The sequence below is a fragment of the Caretta caretta genome, chromosome 21 (assembly GCF_965140235.1).
Source record: "Caretta caretta isolate rCarCar2 chromosome 21, rCarCar1.hap1, whole genome shotgun sequence".
Taxonomy (NCBI): Eukaryota; Metazoa; Chordata; order Testudines; family Cheloniidae; genus Caretta; species Caretta caretta.
This window is the reverse complement of record NC_134226.1, coordinates 8,845,291-8,868,410: the sequence shown is the minus strand read 5'-3', so window position 1 is coordinate 8,868,410 and position 23,120 is coordinate 8,845,291. Positions and strand designations below refer to the sequence as shown.

The window sequence follows — 23,120 nt, the reverse complement described above, 5'->3', positions numbered from 1 at the left end:
TCCATAGTTGATTATAAGGAAAAAGAAGAGCTACCAAATGGACCTTATCTCCCAGCCAGATGCTGAGTTTTGGCTCCTTCAGAAATACAATCAATGATATGAGGCCCCTAATGTTTATACTTGATTTAATTTCTCTCTCAAAATGGCCTGCAGAATGAAAACTCTGGAAAATAGCTATGCTAAGCCATTGGCTAGAGATGAGACACAAACCTTGAAATATTAAGCTAAGTTGTTTGTTTTAGCAGCCATGATAAGGGCCGGACCTCTTTGTGATCTGGAAAAGTTTCTCTTTCTAGGCTAGATCCTCAAAATGCATTTGAGGAAATGCAGGTACAGACAGGAAAACTACATGGCCTAATAAACTTACTGTTGGCACAACCAACTGTATTCAAGGCCAATTGCACCACTTTGGAAAGAAAAGGTTTTCCTTTGGACAATCACTCCATTGATATATTGGACAAAGTTTGTGATGGGGAGAGTGTCAATTGCCATAGCATCAGATTATTACAAACACTGACTTCTGTGTCGTGTTTCCTGTGAGCCATAAAAGAAGTGTCTTGTGGCATGTCTCTGTATGTCCCACCTCTTAATCTACCAATGTTTGTAAAGTACCTATCATCCTGTCTGTGTGATGTGAAGGAGCAGAGAAAGTTAGTCAGAAGGGACAAAAGAAAAGGAGGACTTGTGGCACCTTAGAGACTAACAAATTTATTTGAGCATAAGCTTTCGTGAGCTACAGCTCACTTCATCGGATGCATTCAGAAGGGACAGTCAGTTTTCTCTTTATCCTGCTCTGTGACATGGTCACTGGCTTCTACCTTAGAGTGCATTGCAAGATAGTCTGATTCACGGAAGAATGGTCTGATGAAGAGGTGCGTGTACGTGTCTCATTCTTGTAACCTTCAGTTCAAAGTGCAAGGATCATCCTGTCCCTTATTAGTGAGTTCAGCGCCTAGGGCTTGCTGTTGAGAAGGATCCTCTGGCTTCGTTAAATCCTTGACAGCTACGTCCATCATGAGTTAGATTTTTAATCCCCCAAAGGAAATTTTGTCCTATGGGAAATTGTGCTCGGTTGATCAGATTGGCTAAGAGGCAACCTCTCTATCTCTGACCCCATTTTGTGTGTGTGGCCTTCAGATGCTGATTTTTACTCAAGTGGTTCTGTGTTAAGAAAGTATAGATCTTTGGGCTTCTTAGCATATAGTTTATTAATCTATACAAGCAGGAAAATTTAAACCCAGATCCAGTGTGTTTGTGGTCCCCACCTTGTGGTCCCCACCTTTGTCTTTATGGTGGACAGTTTTAGCTATAAAGCAACTTAAAAATATGAAAAGAAGCAGCCACTTGTGCATATAGTTAATAACAAATGTTACTGTCTCTGCTTAACAGGGGTTTTTCTCATGTCTGCTGCCATTCAAATTTTATACAATTGTTATCTTAAAGACACCCAAGCAAAGCTAACTCAGATCTACTGGCAAAGTAAATCAATATGCTTCCAAAACCTCCAGTGATCACTTTCCTTGTATATATTGGCAACTTTTGCACTTCAGTGCAATCACTCATTGTCTGCCAGCGCTCAGCTCACTCTTCAGTGTCTGTATGAGAGGGTAAGCTCCTTGATGGCAGAAAGAGCCGCTGAAATCGTCCAGATCAATGGCCCAAACCATGGCCCCTCCCAAAGCACGATGCTTCAAATATTTAACCTAAGGGAGGGAAAGGGGAAAAAACAGAGGGCGTGAAATGAGGCACAGACATTTAGATGCCCCTGTGCTATTTGAGCTCCGTCAGGTGAGCATCTCCTTTCAACATGATACTAAAGTGAGAAATAGCCCTGACGGGGCAAGAGGGGTGAACGGGATAGTCTCTCTCCAAACTTTTTCTAAGATCTTGAACTCTCTTTCCATTTGGGCAAAAGCCTCTTGAAACAGGCTTTCTTGTGAATCATATTTCACACCTGTTCCCTGCTTGACCTTCCTCTGGGATCTAAGGGAGGGATTTCATTGTGTTAGTGCAGGGATTCTCAAACTTGATTGCACCGTGACACCCTTCTGACAACAAAAATTACTACATGACCCCAGGAGGGGGGACCAAAGCCCAAACCCCACCGCCCCTGGTGTGTGTGTGGGGGGCCCAAACTGAAGGGCCTCAGCCCCAGCCAGGGGGCCTGTAACCTGAGCCTTGCCACCCAGGGCTGAAACCCAAGGGTTTTGGCTTTGGCCCCGGGCAATGGGGCTTAGGCTTTGGCTTCAGCTCTGGGCCCCAGCAAATCTAAGCCGACCTCGGCAACCCCATTAAAACAGGGTCATGACCCAGTTTGGGGCCCCAACCCACAGTTTGAGAACCCCTGTGTTGGTGGAGTACTCATAAGAGCATAAGAACAGCCATCCTGGGTCAGACTAGTCCAGGCCAGTATCCTGTCTTCTGACAGCAGCTAGTGCCAGATGCTTCAGAGAGAATGAACAGAACAGGGCAATTATCGAGTGATCCACTGGTTGTTCAGTTCCACCATTTGGCAGTCAGAGGCTTAGGGACACCCAGAGCATGGGGGTGCGTCCCTGACCATCTTGGCTGGGTCCTGTCTGGTACCCACATGTTGCGGGTGGCATTGGGAGTTCTCTCCAGCATCTGCTTTTTACACTTAAACACTGGCTCTGAGAGCTGCATTATTTCCCTGGGCAATTTATCTTGTAAAATAGGGCTTCCGAACCCAGATGTCAGTGTTGTGGTGAGGCCTGGCTACAGCGCAACGTCCCTTGTCAAAACGCAACAGAGAGCTCCGAAGTACAATAGGGTGTGTGTGATCCAGGTTGAATTGACTGGGGAGAAGAATATTCCCCCTAAACTTGATGGGTGGAAATCCATAGCTCAGTCTGGCACTAATCCTAAGCAGCCACTGCTGCGCTGTGTGTGTGCGGAGGGGGATGGAGACTTGCTTTCTCTCAGGACAGCAAGAAAAGCATGACCCTTCCTCCCCTCATGGCGCTCATAAACAGAGCAGCCAGCTGACCTATCTGTGGTAGGTTTATCCGACTTTTCATCAAGCCAGGCTGTTTTCCGTTGCCTGCCCTTAGAAAGCCGTATGGCCTCATACTTGATACTGACAGTCCTCCTCATGTTGCACTCAGTGTGTCATGCACAGACATCCACCCCCACAGTTCCGCTGCCCCAGATGCGTAGAACTTGTTTCCTTAGTTCTGATCTGAATGCTCAACCCAAGGCAAGTTGGAAGATTTAGACGTACCCAGGCATGCGAGGACCGGCACAATGTTTACAATAAGTTTTGGGGAGGAGGGTGGTGGCAATTCTTTCTTCCCCCCCCCCCCCCCCGGCAGAATTCAAACAGGTATACTCTTGATTTCTGTTCATTTCTATGCTGCCTTTTGGGCTGAGGACACAAGAAGCTGTAGCCCAGAAGAACAATATTTTCCCTGAAATGCGTGGTAAGCTTAGAATGGAAAAGTGGGAACGGGCAGCTCCCACCGCACCTAATGGTGTTTGCTTGTCGCAGCAATAGTCACATTCCTCCAGCTACTTTTGTTTAATGTTCCCATATGGACCTGGCTGGCAGAACCTCAGCCTGAGTGGCGATGGGAGCCTGATACGGTGGATGAAACCTCATGCATGTTGCCTAAAATGAAGCTGTTACTGTTGTCATGTGACTTGGCTGAGTGGCCATACCTCTCAGCGGGAAGTAGGTGTCACGCTCATTGGCGCCAGACGTCGGGTCACTCTCGGCCCAAAGCAAACGGTTGGGGCCCTCCTTACCTTGGTTTTAATGCTCTCCATGTCATCGTACCCTACCCACTGGTTCCCTTTATAGGAGTAAGGGACCTTCTGCTCCTCAATCATCTCCGTGGTGGCACCTTGTTTAAAGGTGCAGATCTAAAACAAAACACATCGGAGGCAGGATGAGGCTGAGGTCGGAGCCAGCATGACAGGGGAGGAAATGAAAGTAGCCTTTTCCTCCTCGGCGTGCAGACTGAAACCATTTTCAGTTAGAAAACTGAGCACGGCTTCCCTTTGATTATGCAAAATCACAGATTATTCTTACAGCTGCTTCCCCCAAAGTACGCCCAGATGGAACAAATACACCCCTTACCTCATAATAGGCTAAAAATCCTGCTTCTGAAGTGAAAGGGCCTGGCAGTCCTGCCTTGGAAGCCTGGGCCCCAACGCCTGTATCCAGCGTGTCAAGGGTGAAGCTCCGCCCATAGGCTGGGATTCCCATGATGATCTTCTCCCCTGGGGCGCCCTTTCTCTCCCAGTGTCTCACGGCATTGTCCTGTTTGAAGGAAATATTAAACGTGTATTTGGCATCCTAAACTGAGACCTTCTCCCCCCTCCTCCCCTAAAAAAAATATAAAAAAATAAAAAATAAAATGGCCCCCTCAAGAATTGAACTCACAACCCTGGGTTTAGCAGGCCAATGCTCAAACCACTGAGCTATTACTCCCCCCAAAACAACTGTTTTCCCGTGTGAGGAGATCAGGATGTTCTTTCTTGCCACCATGTCCTCTCCTCTTCCTGGCCTCACCATTTGGACTGCTAAATTGCATGATAATTTTGTGTATCAGAACAGTGGTTCTCAAACTTTAGCAACCTGATGACCCCAATTTTGATTTAAAATTGTTCTTGGACCTAGGGTTGCCAACCCTCCCGGTTTTGCCGGAAGTCTCCTGGAGTCAGGCTCTATCTCCTGGAGGCTACTGAAGCCAAACTGGGAGATTTTAGGCACTGAAAGTCTGGCAGCACAGTGGGGCTAAGGCAGGCTCCCTGCTTGCCCTGGCCCCATGCCGCTCCTGGAAGCGGCTGGCACATTCTTGTGGGCCAGGGGCTCTGTGTGCTGCCCCCATCCCCAGTGCCCCCATCCCCATCCTGCAGGCTGGGAACTACAACCAATGGGAACTGTGGAAGTGGCGCTTGCAGGTGTGGGCAGTGCGCAGAGTCCCCTGACCCTCCCCTAGGGGCTGCAGGAATGTGCCAGCCGCTTCCAGGAATGGCACAGGGCCAGGGCAGGCAGGGAACCTACCTTAGCCCCGCTGCGCCACTGCCCAGGAGCCGCCCGAGATAAGTGCCTGCTGGCCAGAGCCTGCACCCCTCACCTCCTCCCACACCCCAACCCCCTCCCAGAGCCCTCCCCCCCCCGCACTCCAACCCCCTGCCCCAGCCCAGAGCCCCCTCCTGCACCCAAACTCCTTCCCAGAGCCCGCATCCCTCACTTGCTCCAGCACCCCAACCCTCTGCGCCAGCCCGGTGAAAGTGAGTGAGGGTGGGGGAGAGCGAGCGATGAAGGGAGGGGAGATGGAGTGAGTGGGGCAGGACCTCGGAGAAGGGGTGGGGCGGGGCAGGGGCGGAACCTCATGGGAAGGGGCAGGGCAAGGGTGTTTGGGTTTGTGTGATTAGACAGTTGGCAACCCTACTTGGACCCCCAAGCTCCCCGCTCAGCCCCAGGCCCTGCCCCTACTCCACCTCTCCCCACCCCTGCTCCATTCCTGCCTCTCCTCTTCCCTGCCTCTTGCCACCCCCTCCCCTGAGCGTGTCCCATCCCCGCTCCTCTCCCTCTCTCCCAGCGCCTCCTGCATGCCAGGGAACAGTGCAGGAGGCGCTGGGAGGGAGGGGGAGGCTTTGATCAGCGGGGGCTGTGGACCCCCCGGAATATCCTTGCGGACCCCAGTTTGAGAAACGCTGTATTAGAGCAAAGGGGCCAGATTTCTTCTCTTGCTTAAAGCTGTTTTGACACAACTGCCACTCTTGGGCTACAATGGAGTTACTCATGACTTTCAACTCGCATCTACACTGGGACTGCCAAACTCGTCTCCTGCGTGATCCAAGCCAGACTTAAACCCCAGACCACACCGGACTTACCTGGAGACACTAAATACAGTTTAAAAAAAAGACACATTACTGTCCTACACTATCTGCCACCACGTAACTTCGGGCAGCTGGTTATAGCCCAACACCAGCATCCGAATATCTTCAGGAGAGCTGGAAGGATGTGGTCCTACTGTTGATGAACCTCATCCCTCGTGCCCCGTCATCTGTCGACACTGAAAATACCCCTTGACCTGCTTTACTGTGTTGTAGGAATGTTGGCAAAGTACAGGGCTGTTTGTACTCAGGCATGTGGAGGAGTCACAATCACGAGTCTCTCTGTCTACTTGGTAGCTAGCTCAGTTACTGTGGAAACAGTTCCAAAGCAAGTCACTTCCTCGCTTTCAGAACTTGTATTGCTTGTAAAACTTTAGGTGGATGAGGGGAGGAGAGACAAAAGGATCTTTGGCACTTACAACATTGTTGTATGCAGCACTTCTAAGGTCTTTCCTTCCCTTGTTAAGAGGACTGACATGTCCTGTAGTCTTCTCCCAGGAGGCCCCATGGAAGTCATAGGTCATGAGGTTAATAAAATCCACGATCCTGCAGGAAAGGAAAAAGAGAATGAGATAAGTTACATAACCCAAAATAAACATCCTCAAAATGGCACACAGGAATAATGTGTGGCGAGGGATCGACAACCTAATATTTACATTCGGATCTGGATTAGGTTTAATAATTTTGAGGCTGAACTGGAATCATAGAATCATAGAAGATTAGGGTTGGAAGAGACCTCAGGAGGTCATCTAGTCCAACCCCTTGCTCAATGCAGGACCAACTCCAATTAAATCATCTCAGCTAGGGCTTTGTCAAGCCGGGCCTTAAAAACCTCTAAGGATGGAGATTCCACCACCTCCCTAGGTAACGCATTCCAGTGCTTCACCACCCTCCTACTGAAATAGTTTTTCCTAATATCCAACCTAGACCTCCCCCACTGCAACTTGAGACCATTGCTCCTTGTTCTGTCCTCTGCTACCACTGAGAACAGCTGAGCTCTATCCTCTTTGGAACCCCTCTTCAGGTAGTTGAAGGCTGCTATCAAATCCCCCCTCACTCTTCTCTTCTGCAGACTAAAAAACCCAGTTCCCTCAGCCTCTCACACAATGAGTGTGTGGGTTTGGATCCACTGATAAGGTGGAATCTCTTGCAAACTGTCCTCATAACATTTCATCCCAACTTGTCTCATCTGACAAGATCTGCTGACTTTTTCTGTTGGTGAAACTTCTGCAATCTTAAGAGGTGGAAATAGTGTGATTTCATTCTGCCCTGAACTCAGCTGTACACAGAAGAAAAAAAGAACATGGACCCTTTCTGGCTCTGGCTTGAACATGGAAGCAAAACTCTTGTGGCAGGAGCATTCCTGACATGTGATTGAGTTTCAGAATCCAGATTCTAGTTTTAGCACCTCTAACAGCATACAAGGATATGAAGCATTCTGGGTAACTGTATATGGCCAAGTATGTGGATTATGTACCTTAAGAACTGTCATAATGAATCAGACTCAGGGTCCATCTAGTCACTATCCTGTCTGATAGCCGCCAGCACCAGATATTTTAAAGAAAGGTGCCAGAAAATCCACTGGGGACATTTGTGGAATGAATCTGCTCTAAGGGAAGTTTCCGTCTAACCTTGTCAACTGATGACTGGCTGATGGCCTGAGCTGTGAAGATTTATAGCTCTTAAAACAAAAAAACTAAATGAATGTAGTCTAATCCTTGTCATTTATCTTGTGGCAATGAGTTCTGCAGGCTAATCTATATTGTAAAATTTCCAGTGGCATTCATGTGATTTCATGTTTCCCTTCTGTTCCATGATGAGATGGTAAATAGGAGCTGGCAATCTCACCTTTTCTATAGCATTCACTATTTTATTTCTCTGTCATAACCCCTTTTACTCATCTCTCTAAGCCAGTCTCCAATATCTCTTTATGGAACTCTCTCCAGGTGTCTAGTTTTTTGTTGCCTATATATATTTGCATGTGTATGTATTCATAGATCTCAAAGCACTTTCCAAAGGAGGTCAATATTGTTATATGCCCATTTTACCCATTGGGAAATGGAGGCACAGGAAGGAATTGGCTTGCCCAAGGTCACCCAGCTAACCAGTGGCAGTGCTGGGAATTGAACCTAGCTCTCCTGAGTCCCCATCCAGTGCCCTACCCACTAGGCAATATTGCCTGGCAGAATCCCTGCTATTTCTGCTCTATCCTTTTTTGAAAGAAGGTGACCTGCATTGAACACAGAGGATGTACCACTTAATTATATAATATCATTGGAGCAGTTTCAGGAAGATTCTCTTCCTCATTTGTCCTAACTTTGTTTTGCTTTTTTTGACAGCTGCTACCTGAGCAGATGTTTTCATTGAACTGTTCACGACGATGCGCAGGTATTTTTCCTGATTGGTTACAGCTTCTCTAGAAGCCTTTGAAAAATCGTGTCACTGGATACACTTACTTGGAGACTTTGTCGACTTCATAGCCTGTGTCAATATTTATCCTTCCAGCAGACACTGCAATACTAAGTAGAAGCTTCTCTTTTCTGGTTTTCTGAGCTTCCTTCTCAAATGCCATTGCTAGTTCCTAGAAGATATAAGTAAGCAGCTCACCTGAATATCCGAATTAACATAGGCACGTCCCACATTGGATTAGACCGGGGGCACATCTAGCCCAGCATCCTGTCTGACACTGGTCAGTACCAGCTGCTGCAGAGGAAGGTGCAAGGAACCCTGCAGTGACGGTTCCATGGGTGTTCCTATCTAGCCTCTCTGAGGTTAGCTTCTGATTTGAAGTTAGGAGTGTTTAGATCCTTTCTTAATGCCAGGTTTCAGAGTAGCAGCCGTGTTAGTCTGTATCGCAAAAAGAAAAGGAGGACTTGTGACACCTTAGAGACTAACAAATTTATTTGAGCATAAGCTTTTGAAAGCTTACGCTCATATAAATGTGTTAGTCTCTAAGGTGCCACACGTCCTGCTTTTCTTTTTGTAGATCCTTTCGGAAACTCCTTGTGGGTTCTTTTAACCCTGATTCGTTTACTTCTGGATCTTCTTAGGATCAGTATCAATGTTCCAGCTCCTTAGTACTAAGCCCACGTTTCTCCATCTCCCCAGGCTGGAGCACATGGGTTGTAGTGAAAATGAGACCCGGAAGGGTCCCCGCAACAGTGTGCCTGGAGGGAAAGGAATTGGGCTATGATCCTAGCGTAGTGGCTGTGCAGCAGGATTTCATGGGCATTGTTCAGACCTTCCAAAGTCTGACACAGCATGACTGTGTTGTTGCTTTCCTGGGTGATACTTCCTAAATGTTCATGTGTTTCTGAATTCCCCTTATGTCCAAACTCTTTCTGAAAGTGGTTCCGTCTCCACGAAAGACGGACAAAATTCACCTCCCCGGAGATCCACTGGGTGTGTGATGTGCTGGGTGCAGTAGGCTATGAGCTTGACATGTATGTTCTGCCATTGTTGGGTAGCCCTTTTGCAGACTGTGACCACACCCCCTGGTTTTATTGTACCTGAATCAGAGAAGTGAAATGTCTCTTATCCTTCCTCCCTGGGTAAATCCAGGCTACGTCGAGTCCGTCAAACTCATGCGTCCGGAGGAATTGTACCACAGAGCGGACAAATGTCCAGCGATTAGCAGCCGAAGCAGCCATGTGGGAGAAGCTGGAATGAAAGTGACATGCCTTCTGTATTCATGTATATTGTAGTATAGATTCCCAGTACGGTTTGAATTAGCTGCACTCAAAATACACACTTTATAGCTTGCAAACTGTCTATTACAAGGACAATAATTACGCAACAGCGAAGACACACTAGACGTGCCCAAACTCCTTTACATCTGCTCTTGGGGGAACCAATTTCCCCCTTCCTCAACCTCCAGGTTTATAAGCTAAAAGCCTTCCCAGAGCTGGAGGTGGTGGGTTCGAGTCCGCCGCTGTTCTGAGCAGGTGTGTCATGAGGGTAGATTAACTTCCACACTCAGAAGTGGAATAGTAACGCAGATCCCAGTATTACCGTTCGGTTCCCATGTTTGATCCTCCAATGGACAACAGGGTCTTCAGGTTCCGATTCCTGCAGGGGGAACATGCATTTAAACAATGGAAGGTTGGCTTGGCTGTCCTATGGGGAATCTTTCACTCGACAGACTTAGTTTCCTTCCCACCCACTCCCCCCGTCTGCATGGAGGTGGGTGTCGGGGGCAAGGAAGGGAGAGCGTGGCACTCGGATCCAGCTAGCACAGTGGTCCCTGTGGGACTGCCTTAGCTAAAATAGGTTGGAGAGCTTTGGATGATCTAAACTATGCCCAGGGTGGTTTCAGGCCAGGCCTACCCAGGAGTAGTGGAAAGCTGGCTGACTCGCCTGCTCAGGCTCTGCTTAGCTGCAAATCCAGCTCCGAACTGGCTGCGGGCGAGATGTGGGGAGCAGCTGCTCCCCTCATCTTCTGTCACGGAACTGGGTTTGAAGTGAATGCTCAGCGGTGGAGTTTTGTTTAATTCCCCGCCCCTGGAAGCTTTCTGTTGCTTTCTGGCTACATGCACTCTATCCCCTGAGGATGACACGATACTCCCTGGGAAAACTCTTACCCTTCGATCAGAGGGTGAGCCTTCTCTCCCGCAGCCAGCCTGGTGGCGAGACCCCAGATGCAGGGAAGCAGGTGTGCCCCCGTGTTACTCACTTGGCTTTAAGGCCATTGAAAGCCTCGAAAAGTGTCACATCATTCCACTCCACGGTGGTGATCTCGTGGTCGCTCATGCCGGCAAAGGCATAAATGAGGTGGGTGCAGAGATGGGGGTCGATGTCATCAGGGAGGAATCTCCCCTCCCCAGGCCTGTACTGGGCCCAGTTGGTGAAGTAACAAACCAGCTTAGAGGCAGAACCTGGGGAGACAGTGAGAGGACTGGGTGCCATGAAAACCTGAGATCACTGTGCTATCTCTCTCACCCCCAGGGATCTCCCAACAAGACAATACCCCAGGGGCCCGAATGGCCTCTTAGTCCTCTAATATCAATACAGCTTTGTGAGTGGATTGCGGTTTCTGTTGCGTTTCCTTTGGGGCCTCGGGTAGACAGTGATCTATTATGAGAGGCCGTAACATGGCATGACTCTTATGGGGCAGCGCCATGATAGACTCTTCCTGGGGGTGCCCAGGCCCCACCTGATAAAATAACCAAGCTGTGATCTGCAGGATGAATCAAAACATACTGAGCCTTATCGTGCCTATGGCAGCTTGCGATGCTAGAAGGTGCATTACTTGTAATGCGATAGCCGGGTGAACAAAAGCCAAAGGAGGAGGAATCTTGACTTGAGTTCTGAAGGATGAAAGCAGCTCTGCGATCCACTCCCCCTGTCAGTGACTAAGGATCATGGTGCACCTTTGTGCAATGCAATGCTAACAGACAGGACTGTAGCCTGCAGAGATCTGGGATTTATACCTGAAAGCCATAGATGGAGGAGTCAATATTAACCACAGAGCACTGAAGTGGGCACGCTAGACTGCCCATGCTGTACAGTAAAACAGGGGTCATTAAATCATTGGAAGAAGGGGGGTGCATCTGTCTCTCTGCCATGGGTGTAGCTGGGATTGAGGGGGAGGCAGAGAAGGGGAGGTTTTGGCTGGTGGTCGTCTCAGACAGGGAGGCAGTGGACGTGCAGCCAGAATGATCCCTGCAGTTCCTTCTAACCTTGCAACTTCCCTCCTTCCTTTTCAAATGACTCTATGTCCTTGCAGGCAGCTTGTACCCATGCAGGATGTGAATAGGCCTTGCACAGCTTTTTTGGAGATGTTTTTAAGGAGAAGGACTTTCCCCTTATGCTTTTGAACTGCAGGGCCCAGTACAAGAATCAAAAATCCCACCCAAACTGGATTTACTAAAACCCAACAACTTTTCTTCCCCATCCCATGTGATCAATCACGTTTCTATTGGCCTCTGTAAAACCAGGGGATAATGTAAGGTGGCTACTTACCGCATTGTAGAGACAGCAAGAGAGCTAAACCTAGAGAAATACAAGAACAAGGGTAAAGACCTATCTTTGAGATGGTGTGGATTATATGAGATTAAAGTAGCATTAGAGTTTTGGATGATAAATACCCCACCTCCCTACTCCCAAAGAGGCATATGCACATGTCTAAGAAATCTTCACAATGGCCTTAACAACACCTCTTCTTGCACCTGCAGTTTGTGGGTGCAATTTAGGCCACTTAAATGTCGAAGCACCTGATTGCAAGCACAAATTGCGGATGCGAAAATGAAAACCAGAATTTGAAACTCTCTCTTTCTAAAATCTCTTCTGAATGTTTAAGAACTTTTCTGCTTGGCCCATCACAAAATTTTAGATTGTTTTAAGCATCTTCAATTACTTTCTTGCTTTAAAATTTGCTTTGTGGTGGCCCTGGTCACAATCCATTAACAAATGAGTCTCCAAATACATCCACCCCAACTGCCTGTTTCATTGAGATTTCCCCAGTCGGGAATCCCATCGTGTCCACTTCACCAAACTGCCATACAATTTAGGGACTATTCAGTGACACCCAGCACAAGAGTTAAACTACTTGTCACCAGCTCCAGTCTTACCAGCCCAAATGATTGCCTGTCCCATGCTGGGTCATACAGCTCTGCTCTGGATTCTCTCACTGTGGTGTGGAGGAAACAGTATCTGACTGCAAAATGGTTGGTCTCTGCTTTTCATTGCCACATTTTATACCTGTCTGACACAATAACCCTGATTTACGAAACTCCGCAAGTTCTTTTTCACAAAGGAACCACCTTGTTTACTCTGTCTCTCCGAGAACTCAGCTGGCTATTTTTAGTGAAGGAATTCTTGTGCAATTTTAGCATGCACCGTGTGTGTGCACGCTTGTGTAGGTTTTGCAATACCTACCATCAGCCTGGCTCTGTCCTGATGTACAAACACAAATGGTGCCGAGGCAAGGAGCGGGAGATCTTGGGTACAAATTTCTGTGGTTTATTACTCTTCTTGAAGATGTAGAGCAAAGACTCTTTAAATAGTGTCATTGTACTGGAGAGACTTGTGTAATCTCTAGGCCTCATTCCTTTATCATTGCATGCAAGTTCTCACTGCAGCAAGGTTGGCCCCAAAGGGCCTCAGACCCTGATAAGCCTGGTTGTTTTTTTCCACTTCTGCTACTGTGGCTACTTCACCAAGGGGAGGGTGTTACCAGAAACTGTTTGGCTCGCTTTGACACCCGTGGCAGACTGGACTAGTAGCAGATTGTGTTCTCCTACAGACACTCCAGTACATCTTGAATTTATCTTGCTGAGCTCTCCAAAAGGAATAATATGGAGCTGAGATAAAGCATTATGCTTTACTGTACTGTCTAGTGAACCACACGTCAAACTCTAGGGTATTGTATTGGTGTAAGGAGGCCATAAATCTCCTCATTCCTTCTCTCCTCCCTGCCCCATTTTTCAGTAGCAACACGAGCTTATAGGGCCTGACACTTCTACCCCATAGACGAAAAGTACGACAACTTCATTTAGAAATGAAAGCTTTATTTTCTTGTAACAAACAAACATGAAATAAGGACAGAGGATGAAGCCAGACTCTAAAAGAGACCAGTGCAAAATGAAGAAATAAACGCATGACAGTTTGAGAATCTGTCAGCCCTGCTTGTTAGTGCCAATATTTTGCTCCCGCTCACTCTCCTCCCTAACTCTGACGTGCATTGCTGAGATAGTTGTTGCTCCTGAAAGTAATTCACCAAGGATAGAGAAGAAGGTTGCTGGGTACACTTGAAATATAGACCATCTCCTAAGCTCTGATTTGATGGCGGAGGAAACTAAACTATCTGAGTGGATACAAATCGATCTCTTATTTAATTCTCCATGAAGGTGATTTGAGGCTCTTTGCTTTTAAGGCCAGTTGCAACATTTGCATAAGTAGTCGAAAATCAACCCTTCCGGGCAGGACATTCGGAAGGTGCGCCTGTTGGCACATATGTAGAACATGGCGCTGGCCTCGGGGACGGCGTAGATACCATTGGCCTTATGGAGGCAGAACCTGCTGGTTGTGGAGTTGGTAGCTGTGGCGGGGATAGATGGTAGTGTAGTGAAGCTGAGGGCTGAGGAGGAAACAGTTGGCAATGATGTCGTGGAGCTGATAGTGGTTTCTGAAACAGGCGTTGTCTGAATCAGCCCTGCGGGGGCATTAACAGAAGGAACAGTGTTATCGGCATCTACTAGTCAGAAAGAAAATGGAACGAAGGGAGACATTTTATGGTCAATCCCTTGGAGGTTTTAGACAGCTTGGTGGTGGGTTTAAATGGTTGTTAGGTGACACTGGGCTTTTTATTGTGAAATATGAACGAGCGATGATGTAAAGGTGCCGATAGCTAGATCAGGGGCTCTATAGGGCAGAACAAACCAACAGGACAACCTTTTGATACGCAGCAGTTGTAGTAGACACAGCATAAAGTCCACAAGGATTCTAATTCTGAATCAAATGACGTAGAAAGTGATCTGGTGAATTACTGTTTGTGCGATAAATATGGACTATGTTATGCGACACTATTCAAAGACTTTTTTGGGTACAGACACCTGTAAAACTAAAGGTGACTTAATGCTGAAGCATAAATACATGGTGGCTGGATAGATTATTGATAGCACCCCAAAGTCTCCTAGGATCTTGCTCTGAAGAGTTTGCCCAGGACATAGGGGAGGAAAACAAGTGAGGGGAATGGGATATGTAAGGACAAATGTTACAGCAATGCAGTGTGGCTATTTACTTTAGGCATGCACAAACCATGGCAGTATTTCTGGTTGATCTTTTTTTGTAATGTATCTAAATAGGGTGGGGTTGAAAGTTGATGGGGAGGGTTGTCTGAGAAATGAGTTTCCAAGAGGGATACAAATGTGTGAAGGTGGTGGTCTGGCAGAGCAGAGAGAACAGGGCACATGGGGAACAACATGGAAACAGGCCTGGGGGAGAAACTAATAAATAAGGCTGTTACCAGAGGCGTGCTTTAAAGTAAATCAGATTTGGGCTAATCAGATACAAAGCTATGATTCTGGGGAGGGGTCTCTGATGTGTAATTTCCCAGTCTGCTTTTGGCAGGTTTGGTGGCACAGATCATGAGCGTTAGATGCAAACTCTTCCAATTCTCTATATTTCCCTAGTTACGTGGCTTTTTCCCCCAGTATTCACAATGGGCTTGCATGAGTGCATTTTAGGAGGCATAACAACATGGCCCAATGCAAAGATTTTAGACAACTTTCTTCAGGGTGTTTTGTGTCCCAGGCTCCCTTCTTTAGGCTTGGGCCCTGCAACAGTGATGCAGCTCCAGCCTTTGCACGCTACATGAAAAGCTGGACGTGGGCATTTAAAAGAAGAATGGTCCATTCCATAAATGTTTTTGTCATTAGGGCTTTCCCTGGGGACCCCGAAAGCATTCAGAGGAGGCTGAGGCTGTGGTGCAAGTTTGCAATTCATTCTCTCTCCCCACCCCACACAAATTCTCTTGCCCAATAATAAAAAGACCTGTGTCAAGAAGATATTGCATTATCTGTGTGGGGCAGACCATGAACTCATGTGTTACCGCATCTCAGTTCTTTCTTCAGAGTTTGCAGAAGAGGGTACTTCCCCTGGCCGCAGAATGAGTCGCTGAAATCATCCAGGTCGATGGCCCAGACCATGGCCCCTCCCAGACTTTTTTTCTTCAGATACTGAACCTGGGAGGGGAAAAAACTCCAAAACTGTGACATTGGGTGCTGGTGGGAGATGGAAGTTAAAACATCTCGCCTCTGTTAGAACTCCAGCAACTGTTATTGTCTAAGGAGCCTCTTGAAAATCCAAAACAATCAGCTATGAGGTTGAGAGGTGGATGGGAGAAGGGGCAAGTGCATGCTAAAAGCTTGCCTATGCTTGAACGAATGAATCTCCATGTAGGCAGGAATCCCTTTGGGGCGAAGGGTGCTCATGTCTGGGATGTTTACAGCCCTGTGCTACGTCCTGCTTGGTCTGAAATCTCATATGACCTTAAGTTCCTGTTGCCAGGGTGGAGCAGATTGCAAGTCATGGAACTTCCCTGCCCCAGCACATTGTCTGGATCCTCTCTGCTACACTTACACGCAAGGAAAAGATTGTGTGGGCTCGTGGGGGGGCCTGTTTGCTGAATTCACCTGCTGACAGGCCAAATTTGACTGATTCCTCCCGTGCAACATCACTGAGAGTAGTTTCTATGTTTTTCACCTGCAAGGCTTTTGAACTCCCCTGGCAAGGGGCCAAGACCTAGCTGTGGCACACAGCTCACCCCCTTTCTCGTGTATCACTATGCACCCCAGGTACTAAGATAGGAACAGAGGAGACTCTCCATTCTAACTCGGCCTACTCCTCCACTGCTCAGGAGATGCATCCTGCTCTCACTTGGGTGTTAGCCGCCAGACCACGCTTCCACTCACAGCACACCACATAAGTCATCTTCTAGTCTCATCTTTTGCTGTGACTTCAAGCGAGTCACGTTCCCTTTCTGTGCCTTGATTTCCCCATCTGTAAAATGGGATAACCCTAGCCTTCCCAGAAGGTAGGCGGGACTGGAGGCTTAACAGGTTAACTTTGGTGAAGTGCACTGAGATTCTCAGAGGCAAAGTGCTAGGGACACACAAAGCATTGTCTGCTGATACGCACAACGAGGCAAAGCGGAGCCCATCTCTCTGGGCTCCGGGAAGGTTCTGACAGCCCCCCTCCAGCCTTCCACAATGTGTGGCAAGAAGAATACATAGGAACTGCTTACTTTGGTTTTAATGCTCTGCTGGTCGTCATACCCCACCCACTGGTTCTCCTTGAAGGAATATGGGACTTTCTGTTCCTCGATCCTTTTGGTGGTGGCACCTTTCTGGAAAGTACAGATCTGAAAAAAATACAGAAATGGAGAGATGGGAAGAGACCATCGAGATTGGCTGCCTCTCTGAATTAATACGGAGGGGGATGCCGATTTCTCCTGGGGAATCTTACGAATATTAGCATGTTTGGCAATAGAAGGATCAAAGGGGCAGTTTCAAGGCACCATATTTAAATCACAGTAGACCCAGGACCATTTAATGAGCCGCTTACAGGAAAAGTGAATTCTTCCCTACCTCATAATAGGCCCAAAATCCTGCCTCTCGAGTGAAAGGGCCGAGTGATCCAGGCCCAAAGGCAGGGGCACCAACACCTGTCTCGGAGGAAGAGAGGGTGAAAGACCGTCCATAGGTGGGGATTCCCATGATGATCTTCTCAGCTGGAGCACCCTTGTTCCTCCAGTATGTCACAGCATAGTCCTGTACGAGGGGATCAGACATGAAGTCTCTCCATGCGACCGGGGCGCTGGAACAGGTTTTGGAGTTTGCAACCAAACTGTGATACAGCCACTGAATGTCTGTTGTCTGGGGCTTGTGACGCAAGTTCTGATACTTGCACCAGGGGGAAGGAGGATACATGCAGGTTTGTTGGAAATGTGACTTTTCAACCATTTCCTGCAGCTGAGCTCTATTTATTTGTCAGGACGGAGGGGTCACCAACAGAGTTCTTTGATACTTACCGTGTTACCATACACAGCGGATCCAGTGTCGGTCTTCCCTTTGTAGAGAGGACTGACGTGTCCTGTGATCTTTTCCCAGGAACCGTGGAAGTCATATGTCATGAGGTTAATGAAGTCTAAGGCCCTACAAAGGGAGAATAAGGAACTAAGATGACATTGATTTCCCCTCTGCAAGAGAAGCATTGCAAAGCATCCTGGTCTAAATAGAATTTGGTCCTGTAGCTTGACTGTCCTCTGTAAAACTGCATGGCTGGATAGACTCACTTTGAGATGTTCTTGACTTCATAGGCTCCATCCATGTTTTCCTTCCCAGCTGCCACGGCAGCAGTCAACAGTAGCCTCTCCTTCTCTGTCCTCTTGGCTTCCTCCTTGAATTCGTCAGCCATTTCCTGATGGGGGAATAATAGAAAGCCACAAACAACCATCAATTATCCCTCTTTTAATTGTGCCTTCCATCTTTATTTTTTCTTTTAAAAAAGGCAAATCTAAACTAAAGGAGAGACTGCACACGTCTGACAAACACAGTTAGAGAAGGGTCCTGAGCATTCTGGTAGCTGTGGGTCACGCCAATTAGATCACATATTTGATCAATGTATTAACGTATTCAGGGCTGATGCTGTGAATGATTTGATTCTGCGAAGGCACAGGTCTTGATGATAGATTCCAGGAAGCACGTAATCAAAGTGGCTGATCAATCTCTTCTGACACTGTGGCATTAAGTGTCTGCTCATCTGGTGGGGATTCCTAGAGCCAGCCGCCAGCAGGCTAGGAAGTCCAATTGCTGACCTTACCTGTATGCCCCTTGATCACACTCTTCCCCCACTCTTTGGAGATCTCTGAGCTAGAGACGAGCCCAATCCTTGGATCCAAAAAACATGGTTCAGATGGTCGAACACTCTGGTGACTTGATTCCGTCACTTGTCTGACCCTTTCATATGTAAACTGTCTGTCTCTACTTTAGAGAGCGCTCCAGCTTTGACTTCAACTCTGCAGACTGCACAGTGTTTGCAGGTGGAATGTGAGGACAAAGCACACGTCCTGAATCCTTATATCTCTGCCTTGGCGGTGGAGGGAGGGGGCTGTACTTCTAGGTCTTACTGTACCTGGACCAGAGCAGTGAAACGCTGTTTATCCTCAGGTGGGCTTCCCCTTGCACCTGGATATTCCCAGTCTAGGTCCAGACCATCAAATTCATACTTGCGCAGGAACTCAACCACAGAGAGGATGAATGTCCGCCGATTACCAGGCGTGGACACCATGCTGGAGAACCTAACACGGAAGTGACACGTTAACTACCCCATCCGTGCCGCTAACCACCCGCTGCAGATTTGGGGGCTAGTTTAGAGTTGCTATGTCCAGAAGGTAAACTCAGCAGCACAGAGGGCTACATACAGCTGGGAGAAAACTGGTGCAAGGCCACTGGTGCTCACAGGGCCATATTCAGCCCAAGTTCACTTTAAATTCCAACCCATGTCACATCCAGAGCAGGAAAGAGACTTTCTGTCTGCAAAACAGTATTCTGAATATTGTTTGCTATGGAGGAAGCTTTCAGGGAGAGCTTCAGGTTTAAAGCTTTACAAATGAATATAAAAAAATCTAAGTTGCTAAACACTGATGACATGAATTGTTGTCAGCACCAAAGACTTCACAGCTGCTAGGAAGTGTATTGTTGTCAAAGAGCACGAGAGATTTGGAAACTTCCCAAAATGTTACCACACAAATCTCAGTGCCAGACACAGTATTAGAGCTTCTGCCTTCCAAGACCACCTCTTCATGACAACAAGGCCAGAATGAAGATTCTGAGGCAACCTCAGCAGTGACAAATTTTAGTCAAAAAAGGGGGTAAACAACCCCCTGGCGAGATCTTGTTCTTAAACCAGTGTCAAGCTGGAGTGACTCCACTAACTCCCGGTTGTACTGAACATTGATGTGGGCATCACGAGGCGGTGTACAGCTGATACTGATTGCCTTTGGAGACTGAGCTCTGAAATAGAATACTAATGAACTGGGCTCTAGTCTAGGGGTGAGGAAACCCAGATTTAGTTCCTGCTGTGTCACCGACTGGCGATAGCGGGAAAGTCACGGAGTGTCTGTGTCTCGGTTCCCCATCTGTACAATGGGGAAAACAGAGGTGTTGAGGCTAACTACAGGTGTGTTATGGGGCACTCGGATACTATGGCAATGGTGGTCTTATATGTGCGTAATGTAGGTAGACAGAATGCACAATCTCCTTCCTCCATGCTACTGTTCTGACTCTCCTGGACTTCACAGGATTTTGAGGTTTAGCATAATTCACTCCCCCCACCTCACGCTTTGCATGCAGAAAACAAATATCCTCTCATCTTACTTTTCAGAGCCAAACTTCCAACCACCAACGGCCAAGAGGGTCTTCAGCCCAGGATTCCTGGGGGGAGAAAAGGTTTTATTAAAAGCAGCTGAAAAAGCTCACTTTCATGGTATCCCTCGCACTTGGACTTGCAAGTGTTCTCCGATCTTAATAAACACAGACATAATCCGGATGCTTAATCCGGGGGTAAGCTTCCATACTTCTGCAATGTAAACACCCTCAAACCTTCCTATAGATAAACATGAGGAAGGAGAAGTTGGGACATCCCTGAAGTTTAAGGAACTGTCCCCAGATTATGCAGAGATATTGAATGGTGGGTTTTTTCCCCCTCTATCTGAGCTGCTGCCCCAGTGCTTGATGATGCATTATATTTTGCTATAACCCTACTGAAAACTTGTTCATGTCCGTTCTGTGTCCGAGGAGATCTGTCAGAGAAGAATCCCTCTCAGATGCAAGAAGTTGGGCTTTTTAACACTTATGATGATGTCAACATGAGTTCTTCAAACTGTCACATTCACTCTTCTCGTGGAGAGGATAGGTTAAACACTAAAGTCCTTGGGCCAAGGACTGACTTGGTCTTGTACACAGCTGAGCACATGATAAATAATGATTCCAAAGGCGTTTTCTCCCTCGGTGAAGCTAGAAACAGCCTTAGCTTAAATCCCAGGTCTGCCTCCTCCTTCAGGATAAACCCAGAGGCCCCAGTCCCTAGGGGTGAGACCCCAGCCCTGGGAGATAGGCCCCTCTCCCCTTTGACTCACTTGCTTTTGAGTCCGTTGAAAGTCTTGTAATGCTGCTCATCGTTCCACTCCACAGTGGTGATCCGGTTGACGTCCATGCCAGCGAAGGCATAAATGAGATGAGTGCACAGGTTGGGGTCAATGTCCTCAGGAAGGAAGCGCCCCTGGGCTGGTCTGTACTGGGACCAGTTGGTAAAGTAACAGACCAGTTTGCAAGCAGAGCCTGTGGAAATAGGAGAGAGGTGTCAAGAGGAGACGAGGATTGAGGCAAGAAATTAAAATGCGATGCACCCCTTCAGCTGGCTGATAACATGGGACCTCACAGACTGTCTTGAGTTCATTAGTATTCATCAGTATTCAAGCTCTTGAGTCATGGTTCCCCAAACCCAGAAGGACCTGGAATTCCCTTCCAATTCCTTTCCTGTCTCTGGGGAATGGGACTGGTCTGCTTTGGTACTGAGGTGACGAAAGCTTTTGAGAAAAGCTGGGTTGCACATCTTGGTGTAGAAATGGTCATGCTAGGCCTCACTGCCGTTTTGCTTTGTACTTTGTCCCACAGCGGTGGCCCGTGGCCACCCCACTGAGAATTGCAGTACAGCAGTGATACAGGACTTTGAACATCTAAGACATGCTAAGTGTTACAGTTCCAGAAGACAGGTCTCAGAGTAGCAGCCATGTCAGTCTGTATCTGCAGAAAGAAAAGGAGGACTTGTGGCACCTTAGAGACTAACAAATTTATTTGAGCATAAGCTTTCGTGAGAAGAGGGTCTGTTGCGCCCGATTTTTGAATGGAGACAGGAAAAGAGTCGGCTAAGTAGGAACAACCTCCGTTGCCTCTGTTCTTAAAGTGAATGTGTCCCCCAGCGTATGGGCCATTTGTGGTCGTATGGGACAGTATGGGAGAGCAGCTGTTTGTTTGCCACTGCCCTGCAAGCAGCATTGCATCTGAAAGTAGCTAAGTTACACTCATGCAGGCTGTGGATGCGCTCACAGAGGTCCTGTTCATACAGGTAACTGACTCGAGCTTATTAGTAGCATCTAAACCCCACTGAAGTTAATGAAACTTCAGTAGGCTTTGGATCAGGCTCACAGAGACCACAGAGACTTCAAAAATTAACCCTCTGAACAAGGAAACAGCTTTACTGAATCCTAGCTAAACACTGGGCCTTATTCTGTTACCCAAAGTGATTTCTTTTCTGCTGCCCATGACTCTTTTAAGAAATGGACGATCATGGAAAAGGTGACTTACTGCATTGGAGAAACAGCAAGACAGCTAAACCTATGACAAAATAAAAACAGAAGAGAAGATTAGGAGTTCTTTAGAGACTAACAAATTTATCTGAGCATAAGCTTTTGTGAGCTACAGCCTACTTCATCGGATGCATGCAGAGAGGATTGTTATTTAAAAATCCCTCCCGCAGGCCTGCTAACTTCCAGCCTCGTGTTCATTAGTGGTAACTGTTACAAGGTTAAAATGTGCAGAAATGCAGAAATTCTCCTACTAGAAAGAAGTTTACAGTCCATTGCATAACTAATGACCACACATATCCTCTTGGACCCGTTATTACTGAGACCACTGTGACTATCTAACGTATGCCACTGCACCTCTGTTCTGCTTCCTTGTTCCCCACCTGGAGAGGGGTTGTCTTTTCCCTTACTTGTTATTATGGGACCTTGGCTCCTGACTGGGGTACTTAAGCACTACTGCAATACAAATAAACTCAAAACCAGAGGGAACCACATGTTGCAAAGTCAGTTCCAAAGACAAAGTCGCTCTCAGTCTCCAGCCTCGGCACGTGGCAGCAAAGACTGTCCATGTTATAGCTGAGCGGAGCTTAGGTTCTCCTGTAACGTACCCAGGAGAACTAAAAGAGAACTACCTTGAAAAGTAATTTAAGTAATTTGCAGGGAGAGGTGGATTAAGAGCACAGGACTGAGAGCCAGGAACTCCTGCATTCTAACTCTAGCTCTAATAGTCTGCCTCTACGGCCTTCAGAAAGTCCCTTAAAGTTTTCCCTGCTGCAAGATGGAGGATATTACGTTGCCTTAAGGGGATGATATTGTTCCTCTTTTCCACCAACACCACTGTAGTCAAGCATCCCAGCATTGGTTAACCCAAGAAATGTTGGGTTTCAGTTTAGACAGTTGCAACTTTTCTCTCACCCACTTTTTAGTAGTGGGTGTTCTGCAGGATGCCATTGGCCTAACCCAATGTCTCATCCATGCCATGGGGGAAGAATACATGGTACAGTCTCACATCCAAATCCCATAAAACTCAACAGTCCTGTTCAGTTACATCCCACATAAATTCATCTCCAGTTGCCAACTTACCAACCCAAACAAACATCCTGCCCATGGTGGCTGCAGATGGTCTGGGCTGGGTTCTGTAGACCTGGGATGTGCCTCTGGCTGCAGATTGATGCTCAGCATTGGCCTGGGCTCAGGATTTCTCTTTATAGCTGATCACACCCATGCAGGGCAGCTGTGTTGAACTGAGAGGAGTGCATGTCGCCAGTCTTCAGTTAAAGGATTTTGCCATGTGCAGAAATTTTGCTCAATCACCTAAATTTTCAAGGGCAGGTTTTGCAATTGCACTAGTGATCACTGAATCACAAGATTTTAAGGATCTAAAGTC

At 47.3% G+C, this 23,120-nt stretch overlaps 2 protein-coding genes across 2 annotated transcripts; both read right to left on the bottom strand.

Moving 5' to 3' along the window:
* Positions 1–688: 688 nt before the first annotated feature.
* Positions 689–12,543, bottom strand: LOC125625101 (chitotriosidase-1-like). The gene is made up of 10 exons (XM_048826729.2): positions 12,438–12,543; positions 11,830–11,859; positions 10,541–10,742; positions 9,880–9,936; positions 9,378–9,528; positions 8,325–8,449; positions 6,288–6,414; positions 4,100–4,282; positions 3,766–3,882; positions 689–1,703 (listed from the first exon to the last, which is right to left on the bottom strand). The coding sequence occupies exons 1-10, from the start codon at positions 12,460–12,462 to the stop codon at positions 1,560–1,562; spliced, it is 1,161 nt and encodes a 386-aa protein (XP_048682686.1). The 5' UTR covers positions 12,463–12,543; the 3' UTR covers positions 689–1,559.
* An 816-nt stretch (positions 12,544–13,359) lies between these two features.
* Positions 13,360–22,898, bottom strand: LOC125625100 (chitotriosidase-1). Its single transcript, XM_048826728.2, has 11 exons — positions 22,817–22,898; positions 21,735–21,764; positions 20,507–20,708; positions 19,746–19,802; positions 18,502–18,667; positions 17,663–17,787; positions 17,399–17,522; positions 16,956–17,138; positions 16,613–16,729; positions 15,419–15,551; positions 13,360–14,020 (listed from the first exon to the last, which is right to left on the bottom strand). Exons 1-11 carry the CDS (start codon positions 22,839–22,841, stop codon positions 13,737–13,739), a joined length of 1,446 nt encoding a protein of 481 aa, XP_048682685.1. The 5' UTR covers positions 22,842–22,898; the 3' UTR covers positions 13,360–13,736.
* Positions 22,899–23,120: the final 222 nt, after the last annotated feature.